Genomic DNA, 14,795 nt, shown 5'->3' on the forward strand with positions numbered 1-14,795 from the left:
TAAACAAATATATTCTTTCAGCCTTACAAACTATTATTGTATGTTATTAAAGTACTATTAAAATAAAATATTATAGTAAAAATGCAGACTTACCATTGTTGACTGTCTTTTTACCCACACACGACGGTGTAATGAAGAATTTATATATATGCAGTCCTGCCAATGGATGAAAAAATATGTAAATAAACGGAAAATGCAAATATTTAATGTAACAAGACTCTAGTCAGTGTTGTCATCATCGTAATCTCTTCTCATCATAAATTTGTTGGCAAGTGCATTCAAACCTGGCGTTACATTTCTTGGTAGCTACGGAATATGGTAGGATTAAATTGGCTATGAAGCAGCTTGGCTCGGCTCAGCATGCAGATTGATAGTGTAAGGGTATTTGCACTGATGTGATATTTATACATGAGTTCAATCAGCATCAGTATGAGAGTGTCATAACTGTATCCGTGTTTACGGCATTCACTCATCTCCAATATGCTATGAGAAAGTATGCACACCCTCCTGTATGTCCCCTGTGCCCTTTAACTTCATGTTTGTCACTCTGAACTGTTTCTGGTTGTTAAACAAAATTATATTAATAACAGTTTTCCCACATTGCAAGAGATGGCACAGCGGTGCTCCTGCCCACAAGTTATGTTGGCTACTGCAACGCTGCCCCAATTCACTTTTGTGTTGCTATTCCCTGTACAGTGGGGGGACGGGGGCTTTTCAGTGCAGGAGCATTTTCACAACGTAGGAACATGACCCGGGTATGCTAGAGTTACATCCACTGTGACCTTACCCCCTTGCTACCTTACCCCCCTCCCCAATGATACACTGAGACCATTATATATTTGTTGCATATTTTGGCCACAGCGGCCACTGGGGGACTAGAATATCAAAAAATGATCCAGGCCACCTGGAATTCCTTCCTTGGCCTTACCCAAAGCACCAGACCTAACCACAATGAACAGGGGGGGAAGTCTTAAAGGTGAGGCTGTACTCACCAAACTCCCTCCACCCAATATAAAAAATCCAACTCCAAAGACCCCCCACCCACCATAGGTTGTCACGATAGAACATACACAATTTCCATCATAAATACTCGTCTCAGTTGAACTTCTTGAAACTCATGGAATGACTTCCCATCACCTTTCACCTCTCCATACTCTTCTTGTTTTTCTTTTCTAAAATGGTGCTCCTGCTTAAAACTTCCCCCTTTAATGACTTTCTCTAGCTGCTCCCCTAATTTTATCTCCCCAATCCCCATCTTTCCCTTTTTTAACCTCCATGCCCCTCTTTACCTCCTACACTCTCCTAATAACTCTTTCCCCTCTTCCTGCTCCCTAGCAACCCTGTCATGTTTCCAGCCGTGTACTTAAATAGAGCTGGAAACAATCCTTTGCAAAGTATTTACACTCATCAGGCTAGGAGTGGCCCACAGGAGAACAGGTGAATCTCCAGGTGGGCTCTGAGCCGGGGTGGACCCCCAGCCCTCACTCCCCAAACAAGTTGTACATAGCATCTTTGCATATTTGATAAATGTGAGTCTACCAATACCTGCCCTCTGCATTTTCTATATACTTCAGTGGAAACAGGGTTACACGTAAACGCAGCCATTTTTTATATTGAAGTATATGGAGAGCGCAGCGGCAAAGAATTTGTGAACAAGGGTCAGGTAATGAAGTAATATTTGCATGTAGCTATATTGAGCCACCAGAATGTATTTTACTGGTGGGCCCTGGGCATCTCATCACTGGCACTCAGAATGTGAAAATGACCATATACTTGTGTCATGGTCAGGTTTTAGAGCAGAAGTGTGCACCCGCCATGTCACTACTGGATTTGGCTAGGGCTAAAGCAAAGGAACCTGATCTAAGGGATTTCGTCAGGATCGGCAGTGCTTGGGGTCTCCATGCCCGCGCCGCCGGTCTTGTCAGCCGGGCTACCGGGGTGCGGCACAGGGGAGCCCCGGTGCTGGTAATCTCTCCTGGCCACGGTATTCAGGGACACTGCCGGGTTGCTAGGGACATGGCGGATGCCCTCCCGCACCGCGTCCTTATTGTTATGGCAGCCGGGGATGCCCACTCTGTCTCTTCCTGTTGTTAGCAGGATCCGGAGGCTCGTGTTCCCAGCTTCCCTGATTCGATCTTGTTGCTGTCAGACTCTCCGCCCCAATCAGCTGCTGGGGCGGGAGTTCTGAAAGCATTTAAGCTGCTCAGTTTCAAGCATTATTGCCAGTGTATGTTAGGTCTTCCAGCTACACCTGCGTTTTCTTGTATTGACTCCCGTTTTGACTCTCTTCTTTCTGGACACAACTTTGTCATTCGCCTGACCCTTGGTACTGCGTTCTTCCCTGTTGCCAACCCAGACTGTCTGACCTGCCTCTGTTGTCTGACTCCCTGCCCCGCTTTCCTAGTGAGCCTAGGGACTGTCGCCAAGTTGTCGCCTTGGGATTTAGCCGGGGGCAAGTAGGTAGGGCCAGGGGCCTTGACAGATACACTGGCCCAAAAAAGGTCAGACTTTGTTATCCGACCTGCCACAGTAGCCCTTTCTATGGAGGCCATGTCAGCCTTGACAAACCAGGTCCAGTCCCTGACGAGCCTGGTGCAGGACCTGACCACCCGTCTGGAGCATCAGGAACAGTCACTGTCTACAAACCAGGGTCAGCATCCCGCTGACAGTTTCCGAGCCCTGGGCTACACTGCCGGATTTCTTTTCTGGTGAGAGGAGACAGTTCTTTGCTTTTCGTGAGGGCTGCAAGTTGTACTTCGACCTGTGACCCCACTCTTCTGGCACTGAGTACCAGAGGGTGGGAATTGTGATTTCCCGCCTGAGAGGAGACCCTCAAAATTGGGTTTTCTCACTACCCTCTGACTTCTCCACCCGACAGTCTTTAGACGCCATTTTCTCTGTCCTGGGTCAAATTTATGACGAACCCGACCATGCAGCTTATGCAGTCTCTAGACTGTTATCCTTGCGCCAGGACTGGTTGGTGACAGAGGACTATTGCTCCCAGTTCAGACAACACTGCATGGAGTCAAGGTGCAACGACTCCGCCCTCAAGGATTTGTTTCTGGACGGCCTCTATGAAGGCCTCAAGGATTTGCTGGTTGCGCATCCTGAGCCTCAAAACCTGGAGTAAGCGATGTCGCTAGCTATTCGAGCTGATCGTTGATTAAGGGCAAGACGATCCGCTAAAACCAGCCTGATCCGTCCAGCCACCTCCTCTGGAAACTAGACCGCTTCATCTCCCTCCGCTGAACCCATGGAACTAGGGACGATGTCACCTCCACAGCGAAGGGAATACCGACTGAGTGTGAGCGGTTGCAGCAGCGGGTCAGCGGTTGCAGCAGCGGGTCAGCGGTTATAGCAGGGTGTGAGCGGAGTGTGAGCACTTGCAGCAGCGGGTCAGCGGTTGCAGCAGCGGGTCAGCGGTTGCAGCAGCAGGTCAGCGGTTGCAGCAGCGGGTCAGCGGTTGAGCGGTTGCAGCAGCGCGTGAGCGGAGTGTGAACAAGTCTATCTTCACTACTTCCACAAGTAAATTGTAGATCCCCATTAGGATGAGCTCCATGTCTGGCAATGTCATCCAGTGTGCTACTTGTGCAATGTATGCGGTCCTTGACCAGCCGATCGAGGGTGCATACTGTTGCGCAAGATGTGTGCACGTCGCACATTTAGAAGCCCAAATTCTGGATCTAAATGAGCAACTGGCAACACTGAGAGCCATTGACAACATGGAAAGGAGTTTGCTGCTCACTGAGCAGACACTCGCTGGGGTAGAGGCGGGGGCGGATGGTAGTACGGAAGAGCAGGGGGAGCAGGCAGTCAGCTGGGTGTCAGATAGAAGGAGGCGTAGAGGGAATAGATCCAGGGAGGCTGGTCCTGAACTGGCACAACCCAACATGTCTGCAACGTTGGCAGATGAGGGCGATGCCATTACAGAGCCAGCACCGCTGCAGCACGACATGCCCTCTGAACGCCAGGGGGATGACTGCTCCAGTGAGACGGGGACGGGGAGAGCAGGGCAGGCTAGACAGGTTCTAGTGGTGGGGGACTCAATTATTAGGGGGACAGAGAGGGCAATCTGCCATAAAGACCGGGATCGTCGAACGGTGTGTTGTCTTCCTGGCGCTCGAGTTCGACACATCGCGGATCGGATTGACAGATTACTAGGAGGGGCTGGTGAGGATCCAGCAGTCATGGTGCACGTTGGCACCAATGAACGAGTTAGAGGTCAATGGAGGGCCCTCAAAAATGATTTCAGGGACTTAGGGTCCAAGCTCAGGGCAAGGACCTCCAGGGTAGTTTTCTCGGAAATACTACCTGTACCTAAAGCCACACTAGAAAGGCAGAAGGATCTTAGGGAGGTAAACAAGTGGCTCCGGAGTTGGTGTAAGAAGGAGGGATTTGGGTTCCTGGAGAACTGGGCTGACTTTGCTGTCGGCTACAGGCTCTACCGTAGGGACGGGCTGCATCTTAATGGGGAGGGTGCAGCTGTGCTGGGGGATAAGATGGCTAGAAGGCTGGAGGAGTGTTTAAACTAGGGACTGGGGGGAGGGTAAAATGAGAAATAGTGGGGTAGCCAGTGTAACTATAGATTCGGGTCCAAGCAAAGGGAATGGGGGTCGAGCAGGGGGTGGGGTTAGTACAGTTAGAATTGATAGATCAGCCATAAGTACGAATAGCAACAAAACAAATTTAAAAAACAAAAAAAATGATATAAATTGTATGACCACGAATGCAAGAAGTCTGATTGGTAAAGTGGGTGAGCTTGAAGCGAGAATGACTGATGAAAACTATGATATAGTCGGAATAACGGAAACATGGCTTGATGATAAGTGCAATTGGGCGGTGAATTTGCAGGGGTACAATCTCTTCAGAAGAGACCGAAGGAACCAGAAAGGGGGAGGGGTATGTCTGTACGTCAAATCGAACTTGAAGCCGAGGCTACGGGAGGATATAGGGGTAGGAGACGAACAGGTGGAATCTCTGTGGGTAGAAATACAGGGAGGAAAAAATAACAAAATCCTGATAGGGGTCTTCTAAAGACCACCAAAAGCAACAGAAGAAACTGAAAACTTACTACTAAGGCAGATAGAGGAGGTGTCAAAGCGCAACGAAGTAATTATCATGGGGGACTTTAATTATCCAGATATAACATGGGAGAAGGAAACCTGCAAATCTCACAGGGGTGACAAATTCTTGAGAGTAATTAAAGACAATTACCTGAACCAACTTATGCAGGAACCAACTAGAGGGAGGGCCATTCTGGACCTAGTACTAACTAACAAACCGGACCGAATAAAGGGGGTACAGGTTGAGGGGCACTTGGGGAACAGTGACCACAATATAATCAACTTCCAGCTGTCAATCTATAGGAAGCCTTATCAGGGAATGACAAAGAAACTAAACTTTAGTAAAGCAAAATTTGATGAGCTTAGAACTACTATCGGTAACATTAATTGGGACAACATCCTCAAAAATATCAGTACGGAGGAAAAATGGGAAAAGTTCAAAAGGATCCTAATCGCCTCATGTGAGCAGTTCATTCCCTTTAAAAATAAAAGAAACTCAACTAAAAGGAAACCAATGTGGCTCGACAAGACGGTAAGAGGGGCAATAAACGAAAAAAAGAAAGCGTTCAAACTACTAAAGCAAGAAGGCAGCGAAGAAGCGCTAAAATCGTACAGGGAAAAAAACAAAATATGCAAAGATACGATCAAAACTGCCAAGGAGGAAGCAGAAAGACGGATCGCCAAAGAGAGCAAAAACAACCCGAAGCTATTTTTCAACTACATTAACAGCAAAAGGATTTGCAGGCAGAGCGATGGCCCTTTAAAAAACAATGCAGGAGAAATCATTGATGATGACGAAGGGAAAGCAAATCTACTAAACAGTTTCTTCTCAAGTGTATTCACAAAAGAAAAGGAAATGCCACACGAGATACAGGGGAATAAAACGAACCCCTCACAAAACATCTCATACCTAACACAGGAGGAGGTGCGGAAGCGTCTAAAGAAAACTAAAATTGATAAATCGCCGGGCCCAGATGGATTACACCCAAGGATACTAAGGGAACTAAGTGACGAGATAGCTAGGCCACTATACCTAATATTTCTAGACACTATCAAGACCGGTGTAGTACCATTGGATTGGTGCATTGCCAACGTGGTTCCAATTTACAAAAAAGGGAGCAAAAGTGAGCCTGGAAACTACAGGCCAGTAAGTCTCACTTCAGTAACGGGAAAAATTTTCGAGGGGATTCTGAGAGACGCCATCGATGAGTACCTCAAGGAAAACAAGGGAATAACTCCTCACCAGCATGGATTCATGAAGGGTCGCTCATGTCAGACAAATCTGATCAGTTTCTACGATGAAGTAAGCTCTAAGCTGGACCAGGGAGAATCTATTGATCTCGTATATCTGGACTTCTCTAAAGCCTTTGACACCGTGCCACATAATAGGCTAATATACAAAATGAGGCAGCTCGGACTGGGCGAAAACGTGTGTAAGTGGGTAAAAAATTGGCTCAATGATAGAAAGCAGAGGGTGGTAATAAATGGTGCGTACTCTGATTGGACCACAGTCGCTAGCGGGGTGCCACAGGGTTCAGTTTTGGGCCCCACTCTGTTCAACATATTTATCAATGACCTGGTAGAGGGGCTGCACAGCAAAATATCAATATTTGCAGATGACACAAAATTATACAATATAATTAATACAACGGAGGACAATGTGCGGCTGCAAACGGACCTGGACAAGCTGGGGGCTTGGGCAGAAAAATGGCAAATGAAGTTCAATGTTGAAAAATGTAAGATTATGCACATGGGCAGGAGAAACGGATGTCACCAATATTCACTTAATGGGGTACCACTAGGGAAAAGTGATATGGAAAAGGATCTGGGGGTATTAGTGGATAATAGACTAAACTGGAGTAACCAATGCCAGTCAGCTGCTGCAAAGGCAAATAAAGTCTTGGGGTGCATTAAAAGAGGTATAGGGGCGAAGGACGAGAACATCATCCTTCCATTATATAAGGCACTTGTCAGGCCTCACATGGAATACTGCGTACAATTCTGGACACCGGTGCTCAGGAAAGATGTTACGGTATTGGAGGGGGTTCAAAGAAGGGCAACTAAACTAATACATGGAATGATGGGACTGGAATACCCAGAGAGGCTATCCAAATTGAGATTATTTACTCTAGAAAAAAGAAGGTTAAGGGCTCCCACCCACTAGCGTTTTTTTACTGCGAAATTCGCAGCGGTTTTTTTTTCTGCAGGGGTCTTTGGGCTATGGGAGTTGTAAAGCTAAAATCGCGATTGCGCAAAATCGCGATTTTAGCTTTACAAGTCCCATAGACCCCCTGTAGAAAAAAAAAACGTGCGAATTTCGCAGTGAAAAAAACGCTAGTGGGTGGGAGCCCTAAGAGGCGACCAAATAACCATGTATAAGTACATGAGGGGACAACACATGGATCTCTCCCGCGATCTGTTTACACCCAGGACCACGACGGTAGCAAGAGGACATCCGCTACGATTAGAGGAAAGTAGGTTTCATCACCAACATAGAAGGGGATTCTTTACTGTAAGAGCAGTGAGACTGTGGAACTCTCTACCGGAGGAAGTGGTGATGGCAAAATCCATAGAGGAGTTTAAAAGGGGACTTGATGTCTTTCTGGAGAAGAAGGATATTACAGGATATAAATATTAGGTGAAGTGTCAATCCGGGTATATAGGCAGGTAGGAACTATTAGGGGTTGATCCAGGGAACAGTCTGATTGCCATTAGGGAGTCGGGAAGGAATTTTTTCCCCAAAAGGGCTAATTGGCTTCTGGCCTTGGGGTTTTTTGCCTTCCTCTGGATCAACAAAGTAGGATAGACAGGCTGGACTAGATGGACATTGTCTTCATTCAGCCTTACATACTATGTTACTATGACTAAAAAGAAACCTCTGTTTGTATTGTGGAGAGTCTGGTCATTGGATCGCTACCTGCGGAAAGAAGCCTCGGCAGGAAAGACTTCTGCTCCTTGGCAGTTCTCGGGAGGACTGTCTAGGAGCTAAGGTACTCCCAGTAGTGTCTAAAATGTGTTGAATCCAGGGCTGCAGCGAATTTTGTTAAATTTGAGTTTGTGGGTCAGATTTCGGGTTCCTTGGTACACTTGAACCCCCCAATTCAGGTGTCCGGGGTAGACTCCACTCGGGCAGGTCTTGTCAATTTAGTTACCCCAGAGGTAAAGTGTTCTATAGGAGCCTTGCATAGTGAGTATTGCACATTCCTCATAATGAAAGATTTGTCGGTGGACATAGTCTTAGGGCTGGCTCCCTTGGTTAAGGGAACACAATCCCATTATTAATTGGGACACGCTGGAGTTGGTTAAGTAGGGGTCCCGCTGTACCAATCACACGAATCCAGTAAATTTGGATACTTCTGTTTTAGAAGGTGTTGAGTTACCAGACTATATCTCTGAATTTGATGATGTTTTTTTCCAAACAGCTATCTGAAGTTTTGTCTCCTCATCGAGACTTTGACTGTAAGATTGATCTGGTTCCAGGGGCCAAACTTCCTAAGGGTTGGATTTTCAACGTAACTGTTCCCGAGAGGGAGTCCATGAAGCACTATATTCAGGACAGTCTAAGGGACATATCCGACCCTCTGAGAGTCCGGTTGGTGCCCAGTTTTTTTTCGTCGAGAAGAAAGATGGGGGTCTCAGTCCCTGTATTGATAATAGAGATCTCAACAAAATAACCATCAGAAACCAATATGCTCTTCCTCTCATCCCCGACGTCCTCAATCAGGTTTCCGGGGCCCAGTGGTTCTCTAAGCTTGACTTGAGGGGAGCCTATAATCTAATCCGTATACAGGAAGGGGATGATACACCTCTTGGCCGCTTTGATTACCTCGTTATGCCTTTGGAGTTATGTAATGCACCAGCTGTTTTCCAAGGGTTTATGAATTCCATTTTCCTGGATATCATGGGCGTTTTCATTGTGGTATACCTGGATGACATCCTGATTTTCTCCCCTGACTGGGAGACACACTGGGTCCATTTACGAACTGTGCTGACTCACCTCCGTGCAAACAGATTGTTCGCTAAGATTGAGAAGTGTGTTTTCGGTGTCCAGAAAATAGCGTTCTTGGGGTACATCATTACACCATGCGACATTCAGATGGATCCTGTAAAGGTGAAAGCAATCACGGAATGAGCCCAACCTGTTACCTTAACCCCTTAGTGACCAAGCCTGTTTACGCCTTAATGACCAGGCCAAATTTTGCAAATCTGACACGTGTCACTTTAGCATGGAAAAAGACCAGAAAGGTTTTGCATATCCAAGCGATTCTGACATTGTTTTATCGCCACATGTTGTACTTCATTTAGGTGGAAAAAAAAAACCTATAGAATTTGTGTTTATTTATTAAAAGCGCCAAAATTGGGAAAATTTTGAAAAAATCGTCATTTTTTCACATTTCCAACTGCAATATCTCAAATATGTGCAAACATAATATAGAAATTTTTGCTAAGATTTATATTTCCATCCGTTTACTTTATTTTGGGCGCACATTGGAAAAACTTTCGTTTTTTTTTTAACCATTTAGGAGACGTACAAATGTAACATTACTTTTCAGCATTTTGAGGAACACTTTGTTTTCCTACACCAATCCAAGATTGGAAAGGCTCATAGGAGTCAAAATGATAGATACCCCCACAAGTGACCCCATTTTAAAAACTACACCCTTTAACGTATTCACTGAGGGGTGTCATGAGTATTTTAACCCCACAGTTTGTTTTCAGGAGTCAATGCAATTTAGAAGAGAAAAACAAAAATTTCATATTTTTGCAAATATGTCATTTTAAAGACAGGACTTTTTTCTATAGTACACATGAAAATTAGGATTTGCACCCCAGAATGGATACCCCTGTTTGTCCCGTGCTCAGAAACATACCCATTGTGGCCCTAATCTTACGTTTGGATGCACAATGGGGCCCAAAATGAAAGGAGCAATCGGTGGCTTTAGGAACAGAAATTTTGCTTGAAGGAGATTTAGGCCCCATTGCCCACTTGTAGAGCCATTGAGTGACCAAAACTATGGAGAACCCCCACAAGTGACCCCATTTTGAAAACTAGACCCCTTAACGAATTTATCTAGGGGTATGATGACTTTGACTTCACAGTTTTTGAATGAATCTAAGCCAAGCCGAAGGAAAAAAAATACGATTTTCATTTTTTTGGTAATTCTGTCATTTTAAAAGCAGTTTTTTTTGAACCGCACATATATGAATTAAGACTTGCACCCCAAAATGGATACCCCTGTTTGTCCTGTGCTCAGAAACATACCCATTGTGGCCCTAGTATTACATCTATATGCACAATGGGGCCCAAAATGAAAGGAGCAACCGGTGGCTTTCGGAACAGAAATTTTGCTTGAAGGAGATTTAGTCCCCATTGCCCACTTGTAGAGCCATTGAGTGACCAAAACGATGGAGAACCCCCACAAGTGACCCCATTTTGAAAAGTAGACCCCTTAACGAATTTATCTAGGGGTATGATGACTTTTTTGACTTCACAGTTTTTGAATGAATCTAAGCCAAGCAGAAGGAAAAAATTACGATTTTCATTTTTTTGGCAATTGTGTCAATTTAAAAACTGGTTTTTTTGGAAAGTGTACATAGGAATGAAGACTTTCGCCCCAAAATGGATACCCCCATTTGTCCCGTGTTCAGAAACATACCCATTGTGGCCCTAATCTACTTAAAGGAAACATAGCTAGGCCTATAATGGAAGGAGCACCCGTTGGATTTCAGGGTACAACGGAATAAATTCCAGTCCCCATTGCCCACATGTAGAGCCATTGAGCGTCCAAAACGATAGAGAACCCCCACAAATGACCACATTTTAAAAACTAGACCCCTTAACAAATTCATCTAGGGGTGTACTGCATATTTTGACCCCAGAGTATTTGAATGAATCTAAGCAAAGCATAAGGAAAAAATTACGATTTTCATTTGTTTGGCAATTTTGTCAATTTAAAAACTGTTTTTTTTGTACAGTGTACATAGGAATGAAGGCTTTCACCCCAAAATGGATACCCCTGTTTGTCCCCTGTTCAGAAACATACCCATTGTGGTCCTAATCTACGTACAGGACACATGGCTAGGCCCATAATGGAGGGAATGCCCGCTGGATTTCAGGGCAGAACTGAATAAATTCCAGGCCCCATTGCCCACTTATACGGAAAAAAATTTGACTTCCTAAAAATAATCCCCCCCCCCCCACCATCCCCATTTTTTGGCATTCCCTAAATATTAGATAAAGGTAATAATATAAACTGCGTTTTATGTCCGAAGACAGGGGTAATTACGGAGGCTGGTTGGGCTGGGCACATGGGGCAAGAAAACCGGGTATCCCCCCCCTCTTCTCATGTATTTTGGGGGGTATTTCGTAACCTCAGCGGCGGGGATGGGGTGTAGAAAGTGGCGCTGTGAGGCTTTGTAATCTTGCTGCGGTGCAGCGGTCTCACAGAGAAGGCGCTCAACAAGCTGCTCCTGGAACTGCAGGAAGGCGAGCGTTCCCGGGGCTTCTTGTAAATTACGGATTACTGGTAGCGGTCTGAATAACGCCGTGCTCACATAGCCGTAGGCGAAATCCGCTTGCCGAGGCCTGCAGCGGATTCCAGCTGTGAGCCCGGCTGTGACCCTGCGTACGGTTGCGTAATGTACTGCGCATAACTGCCTACTCACACAGGCGTTTTTTTGTTTGCATTTCCCGCGCCGTCGCTTAGAGATGACTCGGGTACCCGCAGCCCGTACACAATGTGTTTGCATATGGGGTGCGAGTATATCCGCGGTCATAGAGCACAAAGGGCTCTAGGTCGCAGATATTCGTGGTAAAATATAGCATGCTGTGTTCTGTTTCTGCGAGTGGATTACGTAATTCTGACCCGCTAATTGGGGGGAATTGTGTAATCCAATGCATGCGATTGATCCGTGGATTACCGCTGATCAAGCGCATGCAGAACCTGTAATTCCTCTCCGGTCATGTGTGACCGGCCTAATGTTAGTTCGCTACTTTATCATGTGACCGGGGACCGCTCAGCGAGGCCACCGGTCACTGCTCCAAGCACTCAGCAACCGTTGGTCGCTGGGAGCAGGGAGATTTAAAATTTCCTGGGCTTCCCGGCTCCTGCGAATGTGTCCGGCATTTTGCCGGCGGGCGCATGCGCAGCAGCCGGAAGGGTCCATGGAGGATAATCGCATCTGGATTCAAATGCGGAAGCCTCCGAGAAGATGTTTCATCTCCCCCAACCGATCGCATCGGTGAGGGGAAATGAAACTGCCACTTTTTAAAGAACTTTTACGTGATCGCCATTATGCATTGGATAACGGCGATCACGTGACCAGTAACCGCATACCGCGGCTCCCCGTGACATCTCCAGGCTCTTGGCTACCTTTTGTAGCCAGCAGCAGGGAGATTTTATATTTCTTGGACAATCTTTCACTTTTGCGCATGCGTCCGCCATCATGCTGACGGGCGCATGCGCCGAAGCTGGGGTAAGATCCGCGGATCAACATCCCACCAGGGAACAAATCCGGGACCTTGGGTACGTAATTTCATCCCCCCTTACGGATACGATCCATAAGGGGAGATGAAACTTTAACTTTTTAAACTTTTTTTTACTTTTAACTTTTTTTTTTTTTTTTTACTTTTTAACTTTATATGATCACCGTTATCTGATGGATAACGGTAATCATATGACTGGAAACCACATAAAGCGGTCTCCAGTCATATCTCCCTGCACTCGGCTATCTGTGACAGCTGGGTGCAGGGAGATTTTGAATTTGCCGGGCTCGCCGGCTTCTGCGCATGCGCGCCGCATCGGCACATCGCAGAAGCCAGCGGGGGGTCCCGACACCGGCCGGAGGACATCGGCGGACCTGAGGTGAGTATTTTCACCTCCCCTCATGGATCCGATCCATGAGGGGAGGTGAAACTTTTCTTTTTTTACACTTTTTTTCACTTTTCCGCGATCGTCGTTATCCGTTGTATAACGGCGATCGCGGTACCGGGGACCGCTCACCGCAGTCCCCGCTGACATCTCCTGCCTCCCGGCTACCTACAGGAGCCGGCAGCCAGGAGATTTTAAGTCTCCCGCGCCGCCGGGCCTTCTGCGCATGCGGCTGACGTAATGCCGCCTGGCGCGCATGCGCAGAAGGACGGCTACGGCGCCCGGAGCATCGGGACAGCTGGGAGTCGTGCGGCGGACATCAGTGAGTAATTTCAGCTGCTCCGATGGATCCGATCCATCAGAGCAGCTGAATCTTTAACTTTTATTGCACTTTTATTTACTTTTTTGCGATCGGCGCTATCCATTGCATAGCGCCGATCGCAATGCCGGGGGGGGGGGGCTCTGAACAGCCCGGGATGACAGCTCCATGCTGTCAGCTACCTGCGGACACCAACAGCATGGAGCTGTCACGTCCACAGCCCGAGGGGCATTATTCTCTGCAGGAAGCATGTTTTTACGTCCTCAAAGAATAAAGCCCACTTCGGGAGGACGTAAAAACACTATGGGCTGGTCGTTAAGGGGTTAAAAGCTCTACAGTGCTTTCTTGGGTTCTCTAACTATTATCGCAAGTTTATTAAGAACTCCGTGGTTGCGAAGCCTTTAACGGGTCTCACCAGAAAGGGAGCGGATGTAAGTAACTGGTCTCCTGATGCTCTTGCGTCTTTTTCTACCCTGAAGGCCGCCTTCTCTTCTGCTCCTGTCCTCATCCAGCCTGACCTGTCCTGTCTATTTGTGGTGGAGGTAGACGCCTCCGAGTTTGGAGTTGGAGCGGTACTGTCTCAAGGACCCTCCACACTCACAAACCTTAGACCTTGTGCTGTCTTTTCCAAGAAATTCTCGTCTACTCTGCCTCACCGTTTTTATGTGATTATGGTTTTCATCCCCCGTTTACATTTTCTGCTCCTTCGGTTTCTGACACCCTGTATGCTGATACTATTACTGATGAACTGTGCACAGTCTGGGCCCAGGTTCGTAAGAACCTTCAAGGTTTCCAGGAGAAACTGCTGGTAATCTCCCCTGGCCGCGGTGTTTATGGACGCCTCCGAGTTGCTATGGACGTGGCAGGTGCCGTCCCGCACTGCGTCCTCGTTGCTATGGCAGCCGGGCACGCTCGCTCTGTCTCTGTGTGTTGTTAGCAGGTTCCGGAGGCTGGTGCTTCCAGCTTCCCCGATTGGATCTTGTTGCTGTCAGACTCTTCCCCAATCAGCTGCTGGGGAGGGAGTTCTGACAGCATTTAAGCGGCTCAGTTTCAAGCATTATTGCCAGTGTATGTTTGGTCTTCCAGCTACACCTGCGTTTTCTTGTATTGACTCCCGTTTTGACTCTCTGCTTTCTGGACCCGACTTTGTCATTCGCCTGACACTTGGTATTGGGTTCTTCCCTGTTGCCAACCCGGACTGTCTGACCTGCCTCTGTGTTTGTTGTCTGACTCCCTGCCCCGCTTCCCTAGTGAGCCTAGGGACTGTTGCCCAGTTGTCACCCTGGGATTTAGCCCAGGGGGGCAAGTAGGTAGGGACAGGGGTTGCTGGCAGTTCAGGGACTTCCTGTACCCAGACCCTAGTCCCTTGAGAGATTTAACACCTTAAGGCTGGCTGTCCACGGGCGATGCGCTATCCCGCGGCGAAGCTCCGCCGCGAGAGCCGCCGCCGGTTTACGGCCAGCGAATAAACTGCCGGGGACAGGGGGCCTAAAATGTCCCTCTTGGGGGTATAGACTTGTAGAGGGAATCTCCAGGTCGTGT

At 47.2% G+C, this 14,795-nt stretch overlaps 1 protein-coding gene across 3 annotated transcripts in view; it reads right to left on the reverse strand.

The window, feature by feature from the left end:
- LOC136625959 (myb-like protein X) overlaps positions 1 to 14,795 on the reverse strand; it is a 30,640-nt gene that overhangs the window by 12,408 nt on the left and 3,437 nt on the right. For 2 of the 3 annotated variants that reach the window (XM_066600594.1, XM_066600593.1), the window contains 2 exons: positions 9,061 to 9,166; positions 94 to 156 (listed from right to left, as the gene is read on the reverse strand). In XM_066600594.1, coding sequence (XP_066456691.1) covers positions 94 to 156; positions 9,061 to 9,166 — 169 coding nt within the window. The remainder of the gene's footprint in view (positions 1 to 93; positions 157 to 9,060; positions 9,167 to 14,795) is intronic. The other variant, XM_066600592.1, reaches the window with a different exon arrangement.

This window comes from Eleutherodactylus coqui, chromosome 4, assembly GCF_035609145.1.
Source record: "Eleutherodactylus coqui strain aEleCoq1 chromosome 4, aEleCoq1.hap1, whole genome shotgun sequence".
In the NCBI taxonomy this organism is placed as follows: domain Eukaryota; kingdom Metazoa; phylum Chordata; class Amphibia; order Anura; family Eleutherodactylidae; genus Eleutherodactylus; species Eleutherodactylus coqui.